At 43.0% G+C, this 20,708-nt stretch overlaps 1 protein-coding gene across 1 annotated transcript in view; it reads right to left on the minus strand.

The window, feature by feature from the left end:
• arl15a (ADP-ribosylation factor-like 15a) overlaps nt 1-19,059 on the minus strand; it is a 174,740-nt gene extending 155,681 nt beyond the window's left edge. Inside the window, exon 1 of the mRNA XM_048603592.1 lies at nt 18,917-19,059. Within this exon, the coding sequence (XP_048459549.1) occupies nt 18,917-18,970 (54 nt within the window). The 5' untranslated portion in view covers nt 18,971-19,059. The remainder of the gene's footprint in view (nt 1-18,916) is intronic.
• Nucleotides 19,060-20,708: the final 1,649 nt, after the last annotated feature.

The raw sequence follows: 20,708 nt of genomic DNA on the forward strand, positions 1-20,708 counted from the left end.
TACTCTATGCCCTGTCCAACGAAGGCAAACAAGCCATATGCCTTCTTGACTACTTTATCCACTTATGTTGCCACTTTCAGGGAATTGTGGACCTGTATGCTAAATCCCTCTGTGGGATAACTGTTTCATGCAGAGGGTATTGCGTGAATGGAACGAGCTGCCAGGGGAAGTGGTAGAAGTGCGTACAATTACAACATTTAAAAAGCATCTGGATGGGTATATGAATAGGAAAGGTTTAGAGGGACCTAATTCCTCAACCAAGATATAGTCCAATATCTCCTTGTGTAGCTCAGCCTTGTATTTCAAATAAAGAGAGACAAACCATCACCCCCTTACATTCAATGGCATTACCTTCACTGAATGCTCCACTATCAATATCCTGGAGGTTACCATTGACTAGAATCTGAACTGGATTAGCCATATAAATACTTTGGCCAAAGGACCATGTCAAAGGCTAAGAATCTTGAAGCGAGCAATTCAACACGTGATGCTCCAAACCTGTCCACCCACTGCAAGGCACAAGTCAGGAGTGTGATGGAATTACTTGGATGAGTGTAGTTCCACAGCACTCAAGAAGCTTGACACCATCCTAGACAAATTAGGTCACTTTATAGGCACCATATCTGCAAACTGATGCATAGTCACAGTACTACATACCACTTGTAAAATAGGAATACTCTGCTAAATTCTCCAAGTCCCTTTAGTCAGCATCTTCCAAACCTATGACTACTTCCATCCAGGAGGACAAGAGCAACAGATACAATGGAACACCACCACCTGCAGGTCACCCACCAAACCACTTACCATCCAGAGTCAGAATAATATCGCTATTTCTTGAGTGTCACTCAGAAAAAATTCTGGAACTCTCCCCCTAAAGGCATTCTAGGTCTATCTATACCAAAGAAAATTACAGTGGATCAAGAGGACAACTTATCACCACCATCTCAATGGCAAGTAGAGCTAGGTAGTAAGAATGAGCTCCGCCATTGAGCCCTATCTCCACTAAATGATGCCATGGGCTGGCAATTCTTGTGTCCTGTGAGGAACATTAGCCCTCGTCAACATCCAGAATGTAAAACGGATGCTTGTGCAAGACCACAGGAGACTCCTGTCCATTTCTCTTAGATTATCTGGTAGTCACCCATTCTCAACTGCCTGCATACTCTAGCTCACACAGTGTAACGAACTCTCTGGAAATGCCTCAGGACATTTCGTTATAGTAGAAGCAAGTGTCAATGCAAGTTACATAAAGTGTCACCAGCTGCAGAAACTTGAGCTGCGGGTTTTGGGACTCACAGTGACTCCGTGAGGCTGTGGCTGATGTGGGTCGCAAGTTTTAAGAGCTGGTCACATTACAATGTTGTACCTGCAAAGATGAGACTTCATTTCCACAACAGCCGCACGATGGTCACTCCTACCAATACGGGCATGGAAGATGCATCTCTATCAGGTACATTGGCAAGTATGAAGTGAGGTAATGTGTTTCCACCTTGTTGGTTCCTTCACCATCTACCATAGACCCAGTTTAAGAGCTTGCTCCTTTAGGACACCACCATTTAGCAGTAGCTCATGCAATCATGATCCTGCCAAGCCACGCTGAATGATGGCCATTGGCACCCTTGGTGCTTCTTCTAAGTGGTGTTCCATGGAACAGTGCTGACTCAGAGGATCAGGAGGTTACATAGTCATCAGCAGGAAGTTTCCTTGCCTATGTTTGACCTGATGCCATGAGATTACGTGGGATTCAAAGTCAACATGAAGGACTAAAAGGAGCAAGCCGTTAAACTGGGTCTGCAGCAGATGGTGAAGGAGCCAACAAGGTGGAAACACATACCTCACCTCATGCTTACCAGTGTACCTGTTAGAGATGCATCTTCCATGGCCGCTTTGGTAGGAGTGACCGTCGCCAGCTCTTTTGGAGACAAAGTCTCATCTTTGCAGAGCCAACATGGGGTGGCACGGTAGCTAAGTGATCAGCACTGCTACCTCACAGAATCAGCGACCCAGGTTCAATTCCAGCCTCAGGCAACTCTGTGTGGAGTTTGCACAGGTTTCCTCCAAGTGCTCCGGTTTCCACCCACAGTGCAAAGACGTGCAGGTTAGGTGGACTGACCATGTTAAATTGCCCATAGTGTCCAGTGATGTGTAAGCTAGGTGGATTAGCCACAGGAAATGCAGGGTTTTAGGGAAAGGGTAAGGGGTGGGTCTGGGTGGGATGCTTTTCTGAGGGTCAGTGTAGACTTGAAGGGCTGAATGGCCTGCTTCCACACTATAGGAATTGTACGATACCACAAACGTTTCACTAGGCTTCCCAATTGCTTGCTGCACCTTCATGTTAGACTTCAGTAATTTATTGACAAGGACCCAGAGGTTACTTCGTAAAATCAGTGGTGTAGTGGACAGTGAAGAGGTTATCTCAGAGTACAACGGGATCTTTATCAGATGGGCCAATGGGTCACAGAGTAGCAGATGGAGTTTAATTTAGATAAATGTGAGGTGCTGCATTTTGGAAAGGTAAATCATAGCAGGACTTATTCACTTAACGGGAAGGTCCTGGGGAATGCTGCTGAACAGAGAAACCTTGCAGTCAAGTTCATGGTTCCTTGAAAGTAAAGTCTCAGGTAGACAGGATAGTGAAGGAGGAGTTTGGTACGCTTACCTTCATTGCTCAGACCACGGAGTATAGGAGTTTGGGAGTCATGTTGCAATTATAGAGGATGTTGGTCAGGCCTCAATTTGGAGTACTGATACAGTTCTTGTCACCCTGCTACCAAAAGGATGTTATTTAATTGTAGAGGGTGCAGAAAAGATTTACAGGGATGTCACCAAGATTGGAGGATTTGAGTATAAGTAGTGTAGGAGGTTGAGGGGTGACCTAATAGAGGTTTATAAAATGATGAGGGGCATAGATAAGGTGAATACCAAAGGTCTTTTCCCTAGAGTGGAGTGAGTTCAAAACTAAAGGGTATATAATATTAAAGGTGAGAGGAGAAAGGTTTAAAAGGGAACCTAGCAGCAACATTTTCACAGTGGTTCATAAGCAGAATGAACTGCCAGAAGTGGCAGATTCAGGTCCAGTTACAACATTTAAAAGGTACGTGAATAGGAAAGATTTAAAAGGGATATGGGCCAAACACAGACAAGTGGGAAATTCTGTCAGCATGAATGGGTTGGACCAAACAGTCTGTTTCCATGCTGTATGACAGACTAACAATGTCTTAGCATCACAATTCAATTTCGTATTGAAAATATAGGGTTTTCCATTACATCCCGAAACATACCCGACCAAACAAAGCAAAGCATTCTGCAGACTGAAAAACAAGCTTCAAACACACAAACATGAAAAACAAAGTGAAAAGTGCACACCTCTTCATATTGTGTTCACTCAACATTACTACATTATGCAGCTCATCCTTTTTCTCGCCTGTTTGAAGCTCTACAACTGAAAAATAACTTTTCATTGAAAGCCATCTATCTCACGGAAGTGGCTTTGATCCAATTCACATCCAACAACTCACTCTGAAAACTCTGCTCACATTGTGGCAAATCACATCACAGCATTGAGCACTTAACAATATTCCAAATAAACTCCATAACTTTCTTTATTAAAGGCAACTTGTCCTATTACCCAATGCTATTAGATCAGTTAAGAATTCCAGGATTCACAACCTTGGCAGAAATGAATCATTTCTTCCTTGTGACACAAGTTACAAAATTTTGTTGAAATTTGCCCATTAATCGAGATTTTACTTAGATTATGGTGGAAAAATTACCTCCACACATCTTTAGTTGCTGAGGTAATTAAGGCAATGTTTATATGAACTGAAGCATGCTACAAAATTGTTTCCTTCTAAGAAAAAAACAAACTAAATTTATTAAAAACCAAAAGAACTGTGGATGCTATAAATCAGGAACAAAAACAGAAGTTGCTGGAATAGCTCAGCAGTTCTGGCAGCATCTGCAAAGAAAAAACTTAGAGTTAATGTTACAGGTCCAGTGACCCAACTGAATTTATTATTCAAGCAGGATTATTCGAGTGCCAAATTGCCAATTATGAAATGAGTAAAAAAATTTCGCTAATGATTTAGTGAGCTAAGCTGATCAATAGGTGGGCCATAGTGCAGGAAGACTTTTTTTTTTAAAAACTCACTCTCAGGGGACGCAGGCCAGCATTTATTGCCCATACCTAGTTCCCCTTGAGAAAATGGTGGTGAGCTGCTTTCTTGAGCTGCTGTAGTCCATTCTGGGGTAGGTACACCCACAATGCCATTTGAAAGGGAGTTGCAGGATTTTGACCCAAAGATCTTTCTCAATTCTGAATATGTACCCAGGTCCCCAACAAGGTACTAACGGGGATGACTAAAAGAAGTTTCAATGAAATGCATCTCTGGTTTCTTTTAAAATTAGCTGTAAATCATCTGACAAAGTTTTCCAAATAGATTCGCACCTGGTGTCAAAACTTTTCTTTCTCGTATGCTCCTTGAGATTTGAGGACTACATTTTCATTCTCACCAACTCACGTATTAAGACATCTGTATATGTAGATACAAGGTGTAGATACCAGGGGTATTTGGACTCCACTGAAATCCCCTTTTACCTTCCCAACACCACTTGGAACTTCCCCTTCTCCCACCCTAGCCCTCCTGTCGCTGAGGATACCAATCAACCCAGACAGCCAAAGATACACAAAAGCCCTTTCTAGCCACGACAAAAAATAGCCTATCCAGTCAAAAGCCTGTTCAGTCATAACTTCTCGAAAGCCAGGCAATGTTAATGTCGGTCATCATGCCCCCACTCCCTACTGGGCTTCCTCTCCACCTCCCTGAACCTCAATTCCTGGCACTCCCAGGCAATTCCTATACTGCTGGTACTAACTTTTCTAATCGCTCAATGCTCCTCCTATCGCAGACTGCTTCTTTCTCTATGATGAAGTAAGTACAGGAGAGAAAAATCCTTCAATTGGAGGAGTAACTCTTCACCATTTCTTTCCATTCTGCATATGGAAAGGGACCTTTCTCAAATTGGTCACTCCACAAATCTGAGCTGACAACTTTTGGGGTGAATCCATTTGTGTATCTTAAATGTAGGTTCATACTTGAATGACCACTTGAATAGCAGCAACTAAAAAACAGTCCAGATGAAAAAATAAGCATTACAGTATTCAGCTTCTCAAGGATTGGATTGGAGTAGGCCACAGCTTTGATTGGAATATTGATCATTGTAGGGAAAAGGAAGACGGAGCAGGAGAGTCATATAAAATTCAGACAGTACAACAATAATTGGTTAAATGTGAGGTGTTGCATTCTGGTAAGGCAAACCACGGCAGAACTTATACACTTAATGGTAGGGTCCTGGTGAGTGTTGCTAAACAAAGAGACCAGGGGATGCAAGTGCACAGTTCCTTTGCGGGGGTGGGGGGCGCGGTGTAATCAGTGCACTGAAATGTAGGAGTTGGGATGTCATGTTGCAGTCGTACAGGACCCACTTTTGGAATACTGCATTCACTTCTGGTCTTCCTGCTATAGGAAAGATGTTGTGAAACTAGAAAGGGTTCAGAAAAGATTTACAAGGATGTTGCCAGGGCTGGACAGTTTGAGCTATAGGAACAGACTGAATGGGCTGAGGCTGAGGGGTGACCTTATAGAGGTTTACAAAATCATGAGGGGCATGGATAGGACTAAATGGGCATGGTTTAAAGGTGAGAGAGGAAAGATTTTAAAAAATGGACCTGATTGACAATGTTTTCAGGCAGAGGGTGATGCATGTATGGAATGAACTGCCAGAGGAAGTGGAGGAAGCTGGTACAATTACAACATTTAAAAAGACATCTGAATGGGTATACAAATAGGATCTGTTTCTGTGATATATATCTATGATTCCACGTTACAATAACCATAGTAAAAATTTTTTCTAAAAATCAGAAGTGGCAAGGGGCAATCTCAGGAAAAGATAAAGCAAATGTGATTAGAAACGAAAAAGCAAGGAAGTGAAAAACGTAGAAGAGAAAGAGTCATAGAGTCAAAGGGATGTACAGCATAGAAACAGATCCTTCAATCCAACTCGTCCACGCCAACCAGATATCCTATCTAAGTCTAGTCCCATTTGCCAGCATTTGGCCCATATCCCTCCAAACCCTTCCTATTCATATACCATCCACACGCCTTTAAAATGTTGTAATCGCACCAGCCTCCATCACCTCCTCTGGTAGCTCATTCCATACATGGACCACCCTCTGCGAGAAAATGCTGCCCCTTAGGTCCCTTTTAAATCTTTTCCCTCTCATCTTAAACCTATGCGTTCTAGTTTTTGACTCCCTACCCTGGGGAAAAGGCCCTGTCAATTTACCCTATCCAAGCCTCTCATGCTTTTAAGACTCTATAAAGGTCACCCCTGTGCCTCTGATGCTCCAGGGAAAATAGCCCCAGCCTATTCAGCCTCTCCCCATAGCTCAAACCCCCCAACTCTGGCAACATCCTTGTAAATCTTTTCTGAACCTTTTCTAGTTCACAACACCTTTCCTATAGCAGGGAAACCAGAAATGCACACAGTATTCCAAAAGCGACCTAACCATTGTCCTAAATGGAAACTGAAAGAACTACGGATGCTGTAAATCAGGAACAAAAACAAAATTGCTGGAAAAGCTCAGGTCTGGCAGCATCCATGAACAAAAAAAAAGTTCTGAGGAAGTGTCACCGGACCCAAATCATTAACTCTGTTTTTTCCTTCATAGATACTGCCAGACCGGCTGAGCTTTTCCAGCAACTTTGTTTTTGTAGCCAATGTCCTGTACAGCTGCAACATGACCTCCCAACTCCTATACTCAATGCACTTACCAATAAAGGCAAGCAAACCAAATGCCTTCTTCACTATCCTGTCTACCCATGTCTCCACTTTCAAGGAGCTATCAACCCGCACTCCAAGGTCTCTCTGTTCAGCAACACTCCACAGGACTTTACCATTAAGTGCACAAGTCCTGCCGTGATTTGCCTTTCCAAAATGCAGCACCTCATGTTTATCTAAATTAAACTCCATCTGCCATTCCTCAAAGCATTGACCCATCTAATCAAGGTTCCATTGTACTCAGAGGTAACCTTCTTCTCTGTCCACAACACCTCCAATTTTCATGTCATCTGCAAATTTACTAACCATACCTCCAATGTTCACATCCAAATCATTTACATAAATGATGAAAAGCAGTAGTCCCAGCACCAATTCTTGTGGTACACCGCTGGTCACATCTCCAGTCTGAAAAGCAACCCTCCACCACCACCCTCTGTCTTCTACCTTCAAGCCAGTTCTCCCTGTATTCCATTGATCTAAACTTGGTAACCAGTCTACCACGAGGAACCTTGTTGAATGCTTTACTGAAGTCCATGTAATTACATTCACCACTCTGCCCTCATCAATCCTCTTCATTACTTCTTCAATAAACTCAATCAAGTTAGTGAAACTCGATTTCTCACACTCAAAGCCATGTCAACTATCCCTAATCAGTCCTTAGCTTTCCCAATACATGTCGATCCTCTCCCTCAGGATTCCCTGCATCAACTTACCCTATACTGATGTCAAGGTCACCAGTCTTTAGTTCCCTGGCTTTTCTTACCACCTCTCAAATAGCGGCACCACGTTAGCCACCCTCCAAGTCTTCCGGCACCTCACCTGTGGCTATTGATGAAACAAGTATCTCAGCAAGTGCCCAGCAATCACTTCGAGCTTCCCACAGAGTTCTAGGGTACACCTGATCAGGTCCCGGGGATTTATCCACTTTTATGTGTTTTAAGTCGTCCAGCATCACCTCCTCTGTAATGTGGATTATTTCAAGATATAGCTATTTATTTCCCCACGTTCTCTATCTTCCATATCCTTCTCTACAATAAATACTCATTCAAAATACTTGTTTAGTATCTCCCCCATCTCCTATGATTCCACACATAGGTGGCCTTGCTGGTCTTCAAAGTGGCCCTATTCTCTCCCTACTTACCCTCTTGTCCTTAATGTATTTGTAGAATCCCTCTGGATTTTCCTTAACCCTATTTGCCAAAGCTCTCTCACCTCCCTTTTCTGCCCTCCTGAGTTCTCTCTAAAGTACACTCCTACTGCCTTTATACTCTTCTTGGGATTAACTCAATCTCTGCTGCCTATACCTTCCTTCTTTTTCTTGACCGGATTAAGTCTTACACTGCAAAAGGCTATCATTTTGGCACATGACGTCTGTCTGGAATCTGGAGTGTTATTTAATTAGTCACACTCTGCTGTTTTTCCCCATAACTCCAAAAATATTTCGTTTTCCCATCTAATTACGGCTTACAATTAAGACGTAATTTGCTCCTGCCATCTTAGCAGGCAGTACCTCCCACATCATAACTTGCTGGAGAGCGCTCTGGTCTTTTCTTTTGCCAGTCCTTGATTGCCAATGAAAATAGCTTCTCCTTTCCTAATCAATGAAAGTTGTTCATTTTCAATCATCTTTGATTCGATCTCTGCTCAAACAAATCTCAACTTTTCTTTTCTCTGTATATAATGGTACAAGGACAAATGACAAGCATGTCAAACTTCTCTGTACCAGCTCCATGGTCTTGACATCCTAAGTGTAGTACTTAAAACTGGATGCAATACTCTGACTTAGGCACAAATTAAACATTTCAAAACATGCTGCTGAACTTACTTGCTTTAGTCCTTTCTACCTCTATTTATAAAGCCAATGGCCTGTACAATCTTAACTTCTTCAACCTACCCGACACCTTCAAAGATTTGTATATGCGATTATCTGGTGGCTACGTGGATCTAATATTAGTATTTTTTTTCCTAATTCCACATTCACGTAATTGATTGAACTTGAGAATTCTCAACTTCAATGATGGGATTTAAACTCAGCTTTGCGATCATTCGTCCAGACTTCTAGATCACCAATCTTTAACATCAATGTTACTATTTCCAACTTGCATCATGTAACGTAATTCACCATTCTTTACTTTTTGTAAAGTAAGCTGTCTCCAAAGGTTGTTGAGCAAGAAATGCTACTGTAGCATTGTTCCTTATGTTCTGATCTAAGGACAGCAACATGAAGTGTTTTGCTTAGTCTTTCCATAGATACCACCTGATCAACTGAGTACTTCCAGAATTTTATGTATTTATTTCAGAGATCTAACATAAGCCAAAGTATTTTCCTTTTGTATTGTCTGAATAATAAGGAATTGCCATCTATTTGATTGTTGCTATTACGCATCACCACCATAATAATGCTGCCACCAATAAGACACATGTATATAATGTAAGGGTTCCCAAACTTCCAGGCATTAAGTAATCAGGATCACAGGTTCTATAACAAGAATGGTAGCAATGGCACGGAGACAAAGATTTGATTGTCCTGGGAGTACTGCAAGGCTCCTTTAAATGTCTGATCTTTTTGCCCAAGGTTGGCCTATTCCAATATGTTTGAGGTCTGTTCACTAATATCAAGACAGCTGCAAAATAGTTATTATAGTTTTTGTATGTTGCTTTTTGTGCCTGTACCTTTGCTATCTGAACCTCCACATAACAAATCCCTCTATCCCTCCAATTCTCACTCTGGTGTCACAATAATTGTGCAGCGTTAAAATGATGTAACAACAATGAAAGGTTTGGGAAACACCGATATAAGTCCTTCACTACAGGAGGAGTTCCCAGAACATTTCATAGAGGTAGTAAAAAATATACCAAAATAATTCAATGACGGTGAAACAACCTAGAGTATGAAGAAGAGACAGTTGAAGGAATGGACCACCAATGGCACAAAGTATAAAGGCGATGCACAAGAAGCTAGTCAAAAGACACAAAGCGATAGATGGCACAAGCAATTCCCCTCTCTTTCCATTGTTCCTGTGAATACTATGACATGTGATGAAAGAGGAAGTGATGTACATGATTAATGAATACTAGGACAAAGAAATATATCCAAATAAAGTCAGAAATCACATGATACCAGGATATAGTCCAACAGGTTTATTTGAAATCACAAGTTTTTGGAGTGTAGCCCCTTTGTCAGGTGAAGTGAGACAGAAGCACGTGGAACAAGTGAAGGGATGACCTATAATCCAATTGAATGAGGCTGACAGAGATAATTACAAAAAATTTTAAAAGGCGGTGGTGCTGGAAGCAAGCCAAAATGACTGGAATAACAATTTTTTTTTTAATTCATTAACAGGATGAGGGTATCGCTGCCTGAGCAGCACTTATTGCCCATCCCTAATTGCCCACAGGGTCAACCACATTGCTGTGGGTCTGGAGTCACATATAGGCCAGACCAGGTAAGGTTGGCAGTTTCCTTCCCTAAAGGACATTAGCGAACCAGATTGGATTCATGGTCACCATTAGATTCTTAATTTCAGATATTTTATTGAATTTCAAATTCCACCATCTGCCATGGTAGGATTTGAATCCAGGTCATCAGATTAACAGTCTAGCGACATTACCACTAGGCCGTCACCTTCCCCGTAAACATGATAGATATAAAAAGTCACACGCCAATGGTCTAACCAAAGTCATTAGTAATCCAAAACTGTACAAAACTAACTAAGGTCGAGAGGTCAAAACAATTTATCCAGGTGATGGCAACAAAACAGTACAGTAAGGAAGGTTTTACAGATACAGAACAGTGTGGTGCAGTCACAAGTCGGGTGACATGAACTCAAGATCACAGTTGAGACCATCTTCATGGGTATGGAAGCTAGGGAAGAACAGCCTATTTATTTGTGGGCTTGCAGCGGAGTGAAGTACTGAGGAGTCGGTCTTTGATGGAGATGTGCGTGTCCAAGAATGACACTGATTTCTGAAGAGTAGTCCATAGCCAGAGAGATCCTCACACAAGGGTACCTTTGCCTGATACAACGGGACATCCAGGTGTTTTGGCTTTGTGCAACTTCGAAAGGCAGTAGAAGGAAGTCTCCTATATATGAGAGTGCATATACCCTGAAGGGCTGGATCAAAAGGTCTTGATCAGTCTAAAAACTGCAGATGCTGTAAATCAGGAACAAAAACAGAGGTTGCTAGAAAAGCTCAGCATATCTGGCAGCATCTGTGAAGAAAAATCAGAGTTAACATTTCAGGTCCAGTGACCCGAAACGTTAACTCTAATTTTTCTTCACAGATGCTGCCAGACATGCTGACCGTTTTTTTTGGAACCTCTGTTTTTGGTCTTGTTCAGTCTGTTCAGTTGATGGGTGTATTTTGTTCGGATCGGCAGGTAATTGCGTCTCTGGTTGTTCAGATGTCGATATGCTTCTTTTCAGTAGTCCATTATATTCTGATGACAATGGCTTCTCCTTTGTCTGCTGGTTTGATGACAATGTTGCAATTGGTCAAGAGCATGGCTGGCATTGCGTTGTGCCTGGGTAATGTTCTGCGCTATCTTGTGAGCGCGGCTGATGAATCTGGTGTTAGTGCACCTCATGACGACTTGAGCTTAAATGTTGAGCCTAGGGCAGTGGCCTTCTGGAGGGATCCAATTCGACTCTCCATCTTTGGTCACTGCACCTCAGACCTCTCTATCAACTGTTTCGGTTCACTGACTGTCTCATTGGACTCACTGCTGACATCTTAAGATTTGTGGAAGAATTCCCCAAGATTCATTCACCTGATGAATTCCTCCGGTGCCTGCCACCAGACCAACGGGATCCACATTTTGGTAATGGGGCAGAAACTGAGCCCTCAGCTGAGAACTTTGATTTCGTCTGGTTGAAAGGTGTGGTCAGACAAGTTGATGATAGATTTCCCGCTGGTGGCACCAATTTCAACCGTGGTACTGGGAGAGGCTTGGTTACTGCTGGTGGTGATGCCAAATTTCTGCAGTTTCTTGTTCTTGGTGTCCATGTAGGTGGTGCAGTTCCGTTGCCTCGCCTGCTTGGCAGTGTCTCATAACTATTCTGCTGTATCCTGAGCGCAAGCCGAGAATATGGAATCTATCTCGATTTCAAGGTTATGGTATCTGCTGTAGAGTTGGTGTACGAAATGATTGAGGAGTGCAATGGCAGAGCCTCTTAGTGTAGTCTGTGTTGTAGGTCGACTTGAGTGGGTTTGTGATCTGTCATCCTTTCAGGATTTTCTCTGTTTTTTTGCATTTCTGCAGAAACGTGATGTCTGTGTTGATAAGTGCAATCTTCTTGGAGATCCTCTCCACCCTGAGCCAGCAGTTTGTGGTGTCGATGGTAGTCCCGATGTGGAGGTGCCAGCGTTGGACTGGGGTGGACAAAGTCAGAAGTCACAACGCTAGGTTATAGTCCAACAGGTTTATCTGAAATCACAAGCTTTTAGAGCATAGCCCCTCCATCAGGTGAAATCCAACACCAAGCCTCCCCCAGTACCACAGTTGAAACTGGTACCACGCGTTCTGAGGAAGGGTCACCAGACAAAACGTTAACACTGATTTTTCTTCAGAGATGCCGACAGACGTGTTGAGCTTTTCCAGCAACTTTTGCTTTTGTTCCTGATTTACAGCATCCATAGTTCTTTTGGTTTTTAGACCTTTGATCCAGACCTTCAGAGTATCTATGCGCTCTCATCCCGCGGATTTCTGCCTTCCAAGTGTGTTGGCTTTGTGTAACTTCAGACATCCCATTGTATCAGGCAAGGTGAGAATCTCTCTGGTTACATCAAGGGCATCTTGAAACCCATTGAACCCCCAGCTTCTGTCGCGACACTACAGATTTCTTACAGAAACTCAGCACCCACAATCCAGTCGAACCAGGAACATTCCTCATCACAATGTACGTTTTGGCACTGTGCACCAGCATTCCCCACAACAAAGGCATCGCTGCAACAACCTCTGTACTCAATAAACAACAACTACCAACTTCTAGGTGCCATCCTATAACACATCTGCTTCATCCTTGACAACAATGCTTCACCTTCAACAACTTGATCTTTATCCAAACACACAGAACAGCCATGGGGACCAAATCTGCACACCAATATGCCAACAGTTTCATGCAAGACCGCTTTTTGCTTCGCAAACCTCCAACTAACGCTATACACCGATGACATTTTCTTCCTTTGGACTCATGGCGAGGGATCACTGAAACGACTACGCAGCAATATCGACAAGTTTCATCCCACCAGACTTACCACAGACTACTCTTTAGAAATCAGTCTCAGTTTCATTCTTTGACACACACATCTCCATGAATGAGTGGCACCGCCGTACCTCACTCTACCGTAAGCCCACGGATAACCTCATGATGCTGCACACGTCTAGCTTCCACCCTAAATGTGTTAAAGAAGCCATCCCCGACAGCAAGCCCTGCGCGTACACAGGATCTGCTCACATGAGAAGGAACTCGACCGACGCCTAAAAATTTTGAGCGGTGCCCTCATAAGAACAGGATACGATACTCAACTCATCGATCGTAGGTTCCAACATGCCACAGGGAAAAACCATAACGACATCCTCAGAACATAAACATAGGACACAACCAACAGAGTACCCTTCGTCAGCCAGTACATCCCTGGAGCGGAGAGACTTCACCATGTTCTTCGCACCCTTCAATGTGTCATCAATGACAACGAACATCTCGCCAAGATCTTCCCTACGCCTCCACTTCTTGCCTTTAAACAACCGCCAGACCTTAAACAGACCATTGTCTGGAGCAACCTACCCATTCTTCAGGGCAACATTGAACACACCACCACACAACCCTGCCATGGCAACCTCTGCAAGACACGTCAGATCATCGCCATGGATACTACCATCACATGTGGAAACACCACCCATCATGTGTATGGCAAATACTCATGTGACTCGGCCAATGTTGTCTATCTCATACGCTGCAGGCAAGGATGCTGCAAGGCATGATATATCAGCAAGGCCATGCATTCACTACGACAACAGATGAATGGACAGCACGCAACAATCGCCAGACAGGAATGTTCCCTCCCAGTCAGGAAACACTTCAGTGGTCAAGGACATTCAGCCTCCGATCTTTGGGCAAGTGTCCTCCAAGTCGGCCTTCGAGATACACAACAATGCAGACCTGCCGAGCAGAAACTGATAGCCAAGTTCCGTACCCATGAAGACGGCCTCACCATGATCTTGGGTTCATGTCACGCTATATGTGACCACACCACACTGTTCTGTATTTGTAAATTTTCCTTACTGTCCTATTTTGTCACCATCATCTGGATAAGTTGTTATGGCCTCTCTACCTTAGTTTGTACAGTTTTGGATTACTTATGACTTGAGTTAGACCCTCGGCACAGAACACTTATACCTATCATATTATTCCAGTCATTTGGTTCATCTCCAGCACCACCTTATTTTTGTTTTTTAGTAATTATCCACCTGCCTCACTTAATCAGATTATAGGTCATCCCTTCACTTGTTCTTCAGATGTCCAACACTTTATTCACACTGTCTAAGACTTTGGATCACCTGCAGGGACTTATTATTCATCACTCCACTCATACATTTGTAAGGTCTTTTGATCTCTCTGCCCATAAATTCTGTGTTGTGTGCGCTTCTCTCTTACTTCACCCGATGAAGGGGTTACACTCCGACAGCTTAAGAGTTCAAATAGAACCTATTGGACTGTAACTTGGTGTCATGTAACTTCTGATTTTATCCACCTTAGTCTAACACCTGCACCTTAATATCATACCGGAACAATGAAGTGGAACATGCTGAACGTAATGTGGAGTTCAAGTAATCCTGTAGGCTGGACTGCATCAAAGGAGCAGGAAAGTTGACATTTTGGGTCAGACCCTTCTTCAAAATTGGGGAGGGGGAAGGGAGCTGGGAATTAAAGAGAAAGAGGATGGGTAGGGTTGGGGAAGGTAGGTGGGATGGTGATAGGTGAATGCAGGTAGGGAGTGGTGGGGATTGGTCAATGGGATGGCTGGGGCAGATGGGGAGAGAAGATGGACAGGTTGTGTCAGGTTAGGGAGGCAGAGATGAGAGGGAGAGTTGGACATGGGATGAAGCCAGGAGCATTTTAAAACTAGCGAATTCAATGCTTCATCAACTTTACTAACACTTTTCACCACAACCTCAAATTCACCTGGACCAGCTGATACCTCCCTCCCTTCCTAGGACCTCTCCGTCTCCAAATCTGGTAACCGTGTCAATACCGACATCTATTTCGAACCCACCGACTCCCATAGCTAACTGGACTACACCACCTCTCACTCACCCTCCTGTAAGAATGCGATCCCTTATTCCCAATTCCTCCGCCTCTGCTGCATCTGTTCCCAAGATGGAGCATTCCACTCTCAGACATCCCAGATGTCCTCCTATTTCAACAACCGCAACATCCCCCCTCTGGTGATCAAAAATGCCTTCAATTGAATCTCCTGCATTTCCCGCACTTCTGTCCTCAAACCCCTTCCCCCCAACAAAAATACAGAATCCCCTGGGTCCTCACATATCACCCCACCAACCTCCACATCCAACGTATCCTTCTTCGCCACTTCTGCCATCTATAATCCGACACCACGACCAAAGAAATATTTCCCTCCCCACCTGTATCTGCCTTTCGTACGGACCGCTCACTCCGCGACTCCCTCATCCGCATCACACTCCTCACTAACGCACCACACCTGGCACCTTTCCCTGAAACCACAGGAGGTGCTACACCTGGCCCTATACCACCCCTCACCTCCATTCCATTTAACTGTGCAATTGTTAAAAGGAACTGAATGGATGCACGATGGTGTTTTATCTAGTCATGAGACTAAGAAACAAATTAATAAGTAATTGTCAACTGTTAACTTTTTTTAAACAAATGCAACATACCAGCTGTTTGCTTCAAAACCAAGAATTTAAAGGAGATTAGACCGTTGTCTCGCTTGCTGTGCGATGCCTGGAAACCTGAACTAGCTAAGTAAGATGATCAAAGAGAAACTGGAGATGCTGCCAAGAAACAACTGGCCAATTACAGCCTCGAAATGACATAATAGTTAGATAGCAAGCAAAGGACTAAGTAGGCTGATCAACTACTTGAAGACTGGAAGGAGAGAACTGATCACTCCCGGTTCTAACTATTTGACAAACCCAGGCAACCTTGCTCATGTGGACACACGAGTATCAATCTTATTGACTGAAAGTTCCTTTTTGAGTGTCAAATAAAGAATCATTTGGAAGTCAAGTTGTTGATACCCAGAGTAGACCTCCAAAAGAGAAAAGGGAATATTAACTTACAAAATGCATTATTATTGCAGGTTACAGAGGATTCTTGTTAATCAGCAACAGCCCAGGTTTCTTTGCCCTTTTTGTTTTAAATGCATTGAACCCTTAACATCATCTCCACCATGAAATGCAAGTGTACAAAATTGTCCTCCAGACTTCTCAGTACCAAAGCATCAGTTCACAAATGAAACTTAAAATTACTAACTATGGTTTTGCCTTCTTAACAAGAAAAGAAGTAATGTAAATAAATTTACCTTCAAGTTACACACTGTTCTCAACAGTTTAATTGCAAAGTTTGAAATTCTGGTCTGCACCCAGTAGTCTGGATCGCTAATAGAGATCAGGTAAATTAGTCTAACATAGAACATTGGGTAACTTTTTCAACATCTTAAGGGAAGTCCAAATACACAACATCTACAACTTTGACCTCATCAATCCTCTGCTACTTCAACAAAAACCTTGTTCAAATTTCTTAAACGTAAGTTGTACTTAAAAATCTATGTTGCCTTTCCTCAATGAAATCACCTGTCCAAGTGACTAATAACTATGTCCTAGATTTTCATTTCTAAAAGCTTTCCCAACATTGAGAGGTTAAACTGACTAACCTACAGTTATTAAGCTCATCTTGACAACTTTTCTGAATAAGAGAGCAGTATTTTCAGCTTCCAGTCTGCAGGCACAATTCCAGTGTCTGAGGAGGATTAGAAGATTACTATCAATGCCTTTGTAACTTTTTTTGAGATGCATCTCACCCAGTTCTGGTGACTTACCAACCTTAAAATACAGCCCATCTTTGTCATACCTCCTCTGTGTCACTTTTCTTAAAGCATTCTTTCATGGGAGGTGGCTCTCCCTGACAATTTTTGATGCCCATCATTAAGTGTCCTTTGATAAGATAAGGAAGTCAAACTTTTTTGCCATCGGACGAGTGTCACGCAGAGGCCCAAACCAGGTAAGGATAGCAGATTTCCTTCTCTAAACAACATTGTTTAATACTGCTGATTGATCAACTAAACTGACAAGGTTTCCATTTCCAAACTTGAATTTCAGACTTTTTTAAATTTAAAAATCACTAAATTTAATCTCTATTAGTGGCCACAGTGTGATTAGAACCCATGTCCGTAGAGCCTGAACCTTGCTTTACCCATTCAGCAACATAACCATGATGCCATTGTCTCCCTAATGTTTTGGCCACCATCGCAACTACCTCACCTTTCAGCATCTTGGGCAGCATCTTCCTTCAAAAAGACAAATGCAAGTACATATTCAGTACCTCTGTTACACCTTCCATTTCCTTGCATGAATCTTCTTCTCTTGATACTTAAATCAATCCTACACCTCCTTTCACTAGTTATATGCCTAAAGACGACATTTGGATTCACTTTTATATTGGTCGTAAGTCTCTTCTCCTATTTCTCCTTTCACTTACTCTCTTGATTCCTGAAACAAAAAACTGACAAAAAGATAAATACTGGTGAAATAAGATAAGAATGCAAGAAAGTTTTAAAAGGTTATGCATCAGAACCTTTACTGATTCTAGTCCAGTGGTCTCTTAAAAATTTAAGTCTCTCTCACTAAAACAACACGCAGTGATCTGCTGGATCAGTCAGAAAATGAAGTGCCTTTTAAAAACACAATGCTAAAATCAACTTGTAGGGAAGTATTGTAGGCACAGCTTGCTCCACAATTCAGATGAGTAATGCCTCATCTACATCTCAGCTTCATTTGTCAACCTTTCAATAGCCCACTACAGCCTCAGCTTTCAAACATTAAAGCTCCAATTGTCCAGCATGCATTGTCTTGTAGCTAAAGATGTGAAAACATCCTGAATTTCCCCACAAAAAGCCTAGCTCACATTACCAATTATGACCCTCATTTCATCACCAGAACGTACATAATGACCTTCAGAAATAAGAACACCGTAAAGTACAAATTTTGAAAAGAATCAAAGAAATTTAAACTTGTTACATTGTAAACATACTTCAATTTCCAACAATGCCACTATAGGAAAGTTACGTACAAATGGGTATCATTTTAAACTTAAATACTGTTAATCTAATTATTTGAACGACATTTTAAAACACCATAGCTGATAAACATACAATAAATGTTAGCATACAATTCAACATCTGAACCTTCAAAAAAAAACCTATGGAAAACAGGAATCGAATTAAGAGCATAAAAGTGAACATGAATGTGGGTGGGGAAAGAGGGGCTGCAGACGGGCTTGGGAAGGGGGAGGTGGGTGGAAATGAGGATACTGCCAGTTGAAAACTCATGAGTATTAATGTACAGAGTGACAAGCTATTTAAAAGGGTGCTAGCTATGGCTCATGAGGATACAGTAAGATAAAACAAGAGATGAGGCGCATGAAGAGAGAAGACGTAGGTGAGAAGCAAAAAGTATAACTCTGTGGGTAGAGGGGTGCGGGAGAACAGACAGGGAAAGAAAAAGCAGAGAGTGGTAGGGAAGATGCAAACGGGGGCGGGGGGGGGGGTGCAGAGAGGCTGGAGACCAAGTGGGAGGCGGAAGGGGAAAGAGGGGCTGGAGACGGGTTTGGGAAGGGGGAGGGGGATTGAAATGAGGATACTGCCAGTGGAGACACCTGAGGAGGTGCAGAGCTGAAAGCAGGTTCAATAAGCCGCTGACTCGCGGACGGTGGGCTCGGGTCCAAGGCCTACCCTGGGGACGCACGGCACTTAATCTGAGCTTCTCTGCCCGGCCCGAGCTCAAATACGGCCGAACCCAACCCGGAGATCCTACCGAATAAATGCCGATCCGACACACAGCGGCCGACAACTCCAAACACTGGCCCATTTCCCGGGATACAGGTACCGCCTCTTGGAAAAACCGGCGGCTGCGGCCACCAGACCGGAGGGCGGGGCCTCGCGACGAACTGGCACCACTGGCCCCGCCCATCACCACAGCCACGCCCCCTGAGCCCGCCCCCTCCCGTACCATTCCACATGACCCCGCCCCTTTCCTCTGCACTATCCTAACCCTGCCTTTTCCCGATTCCTCCAAGTGTAATCTGGCTGAATTTCCATCTCTACTGTCATTTATGGTTTTCTACCCCTTCAGAATTCACTGTCTTCACCTCCCTCCACACTACCCAAGATTGCAGTGGATGGTGGGACATTGAGTAAATTTAAGGAGGATTTTTAAGCAGTGCGTAATAGAAAATGAATAGGAAAGCGAAGTGGAGGACAAGATGACATCAGCCAAGATCCTATTGAATAGTGCAGCAGTTTCAAGAGGCTTTTTGCCTATTCCTGCTCTTAGCACTTAGGTTTTTATGTTCTTTGGGCAGTCCTGTAATCAGTTATTATAGTACAATTCAGAATATCCCACGCTGACTGCCATTATGTAACCATGAACTGTTTTGGACCCCTTACCTAAGGAAAGATGTACTGATATCAGAGGTGGTCATAGAGTCATAGAGATGTACTGCACAGAAACAGACCCTCCAGTCCATCTCATCCATGCGGACCAGATATCCTAAATTAATCTAGTTCCATTTCCCAGCATTTGGTCCATGTCTGTCTAAACTCTTCACATTTGTGTACCCATCCAGATGCCTTTTAAATGTTGTAATTGTACTAGCCTCCACCACTTCCTCTGACAGCTCTTTCCAAACACGAACGATCCTCTTAGTAAAAAAGTTGCCCCTTAGGTCCCTTTTAAAAACTTTCCCCTCTTATCTTAAACCTATGCCTTCTACCCTAAGAAAAAGACCTTGGCTCTTTACCCTATCTGTGCCCCTCATGATTTTATAAACCTCTATAAAGGTCACCCCTTAGCCTTCGACACTCCAGGGAAAATAGCCGCAGCATATTCAACCTGTCCCAATGGCTCAAACACTCCAACCTCAGCAACATCCTTGTAAATCGTTTCTGAACCCTTTCAAGTTTCACAACATCCTTCCTATAGCAGGGAGACCAGAATTGCATCCAGTATTCCAAAGGTGGCCTAACCAATATCCGGTACAGCTGCAACATATACCTATATCCCAACTCCTATACTCAATGCACTGAACAAAAAAGGAAAGCATACCAAATGTATTTTTCACTATCCTGTCTATCTGTGACTCCACTTACGGAACTATGACTATGTACTCCAAGGTCTCTTTGTTCAGCAACACTCCCCAGGACCTTATCATTAAGTGTATAAGTTCTGTCCTGATTTGTCTCTCCAAAATCCAGCACCTCACATTTATCTAAATTAAACTCCATCTGCCACTCTTCAATCCATTGGTCCATCTGATCAAGATTCTGTTGGACTCTGAGGTAGCCTTCTTTGTTGTCCACTACACCACCAATTTTGGTGTCATGTGCAAACATACTAACCATACCTCCTATGTTCACATCTAAATCATTTATGTGAACGACAAACAGCACAACAGAAGCTTCACTATGTTGACCCCGCATCTGGAGGAGAAGTTGAGCTGTTCAGGTCTGCACTCAATCGAGGCCTTATCACATAGGCTGCTATCACAAACAACCCATTGTCAGCCACTAATAATCCCCGTTTGCAGCTATTCATTCGCCTAGGCTGA

This window comes from Rhincodon typus, chromosome 1, assembly GCF_021869965.1.
Source record: "Rhincodon typus isolate 14 chromosome 1, sRhiTyp1.1, whole genome shotgun sequence".
NCBI lineage: Eukaryota > Metazoa > Chordata > Chondrichthyes > Orectolobiformes > Rhincodontidae > Rhincodon > Rhincodon typus.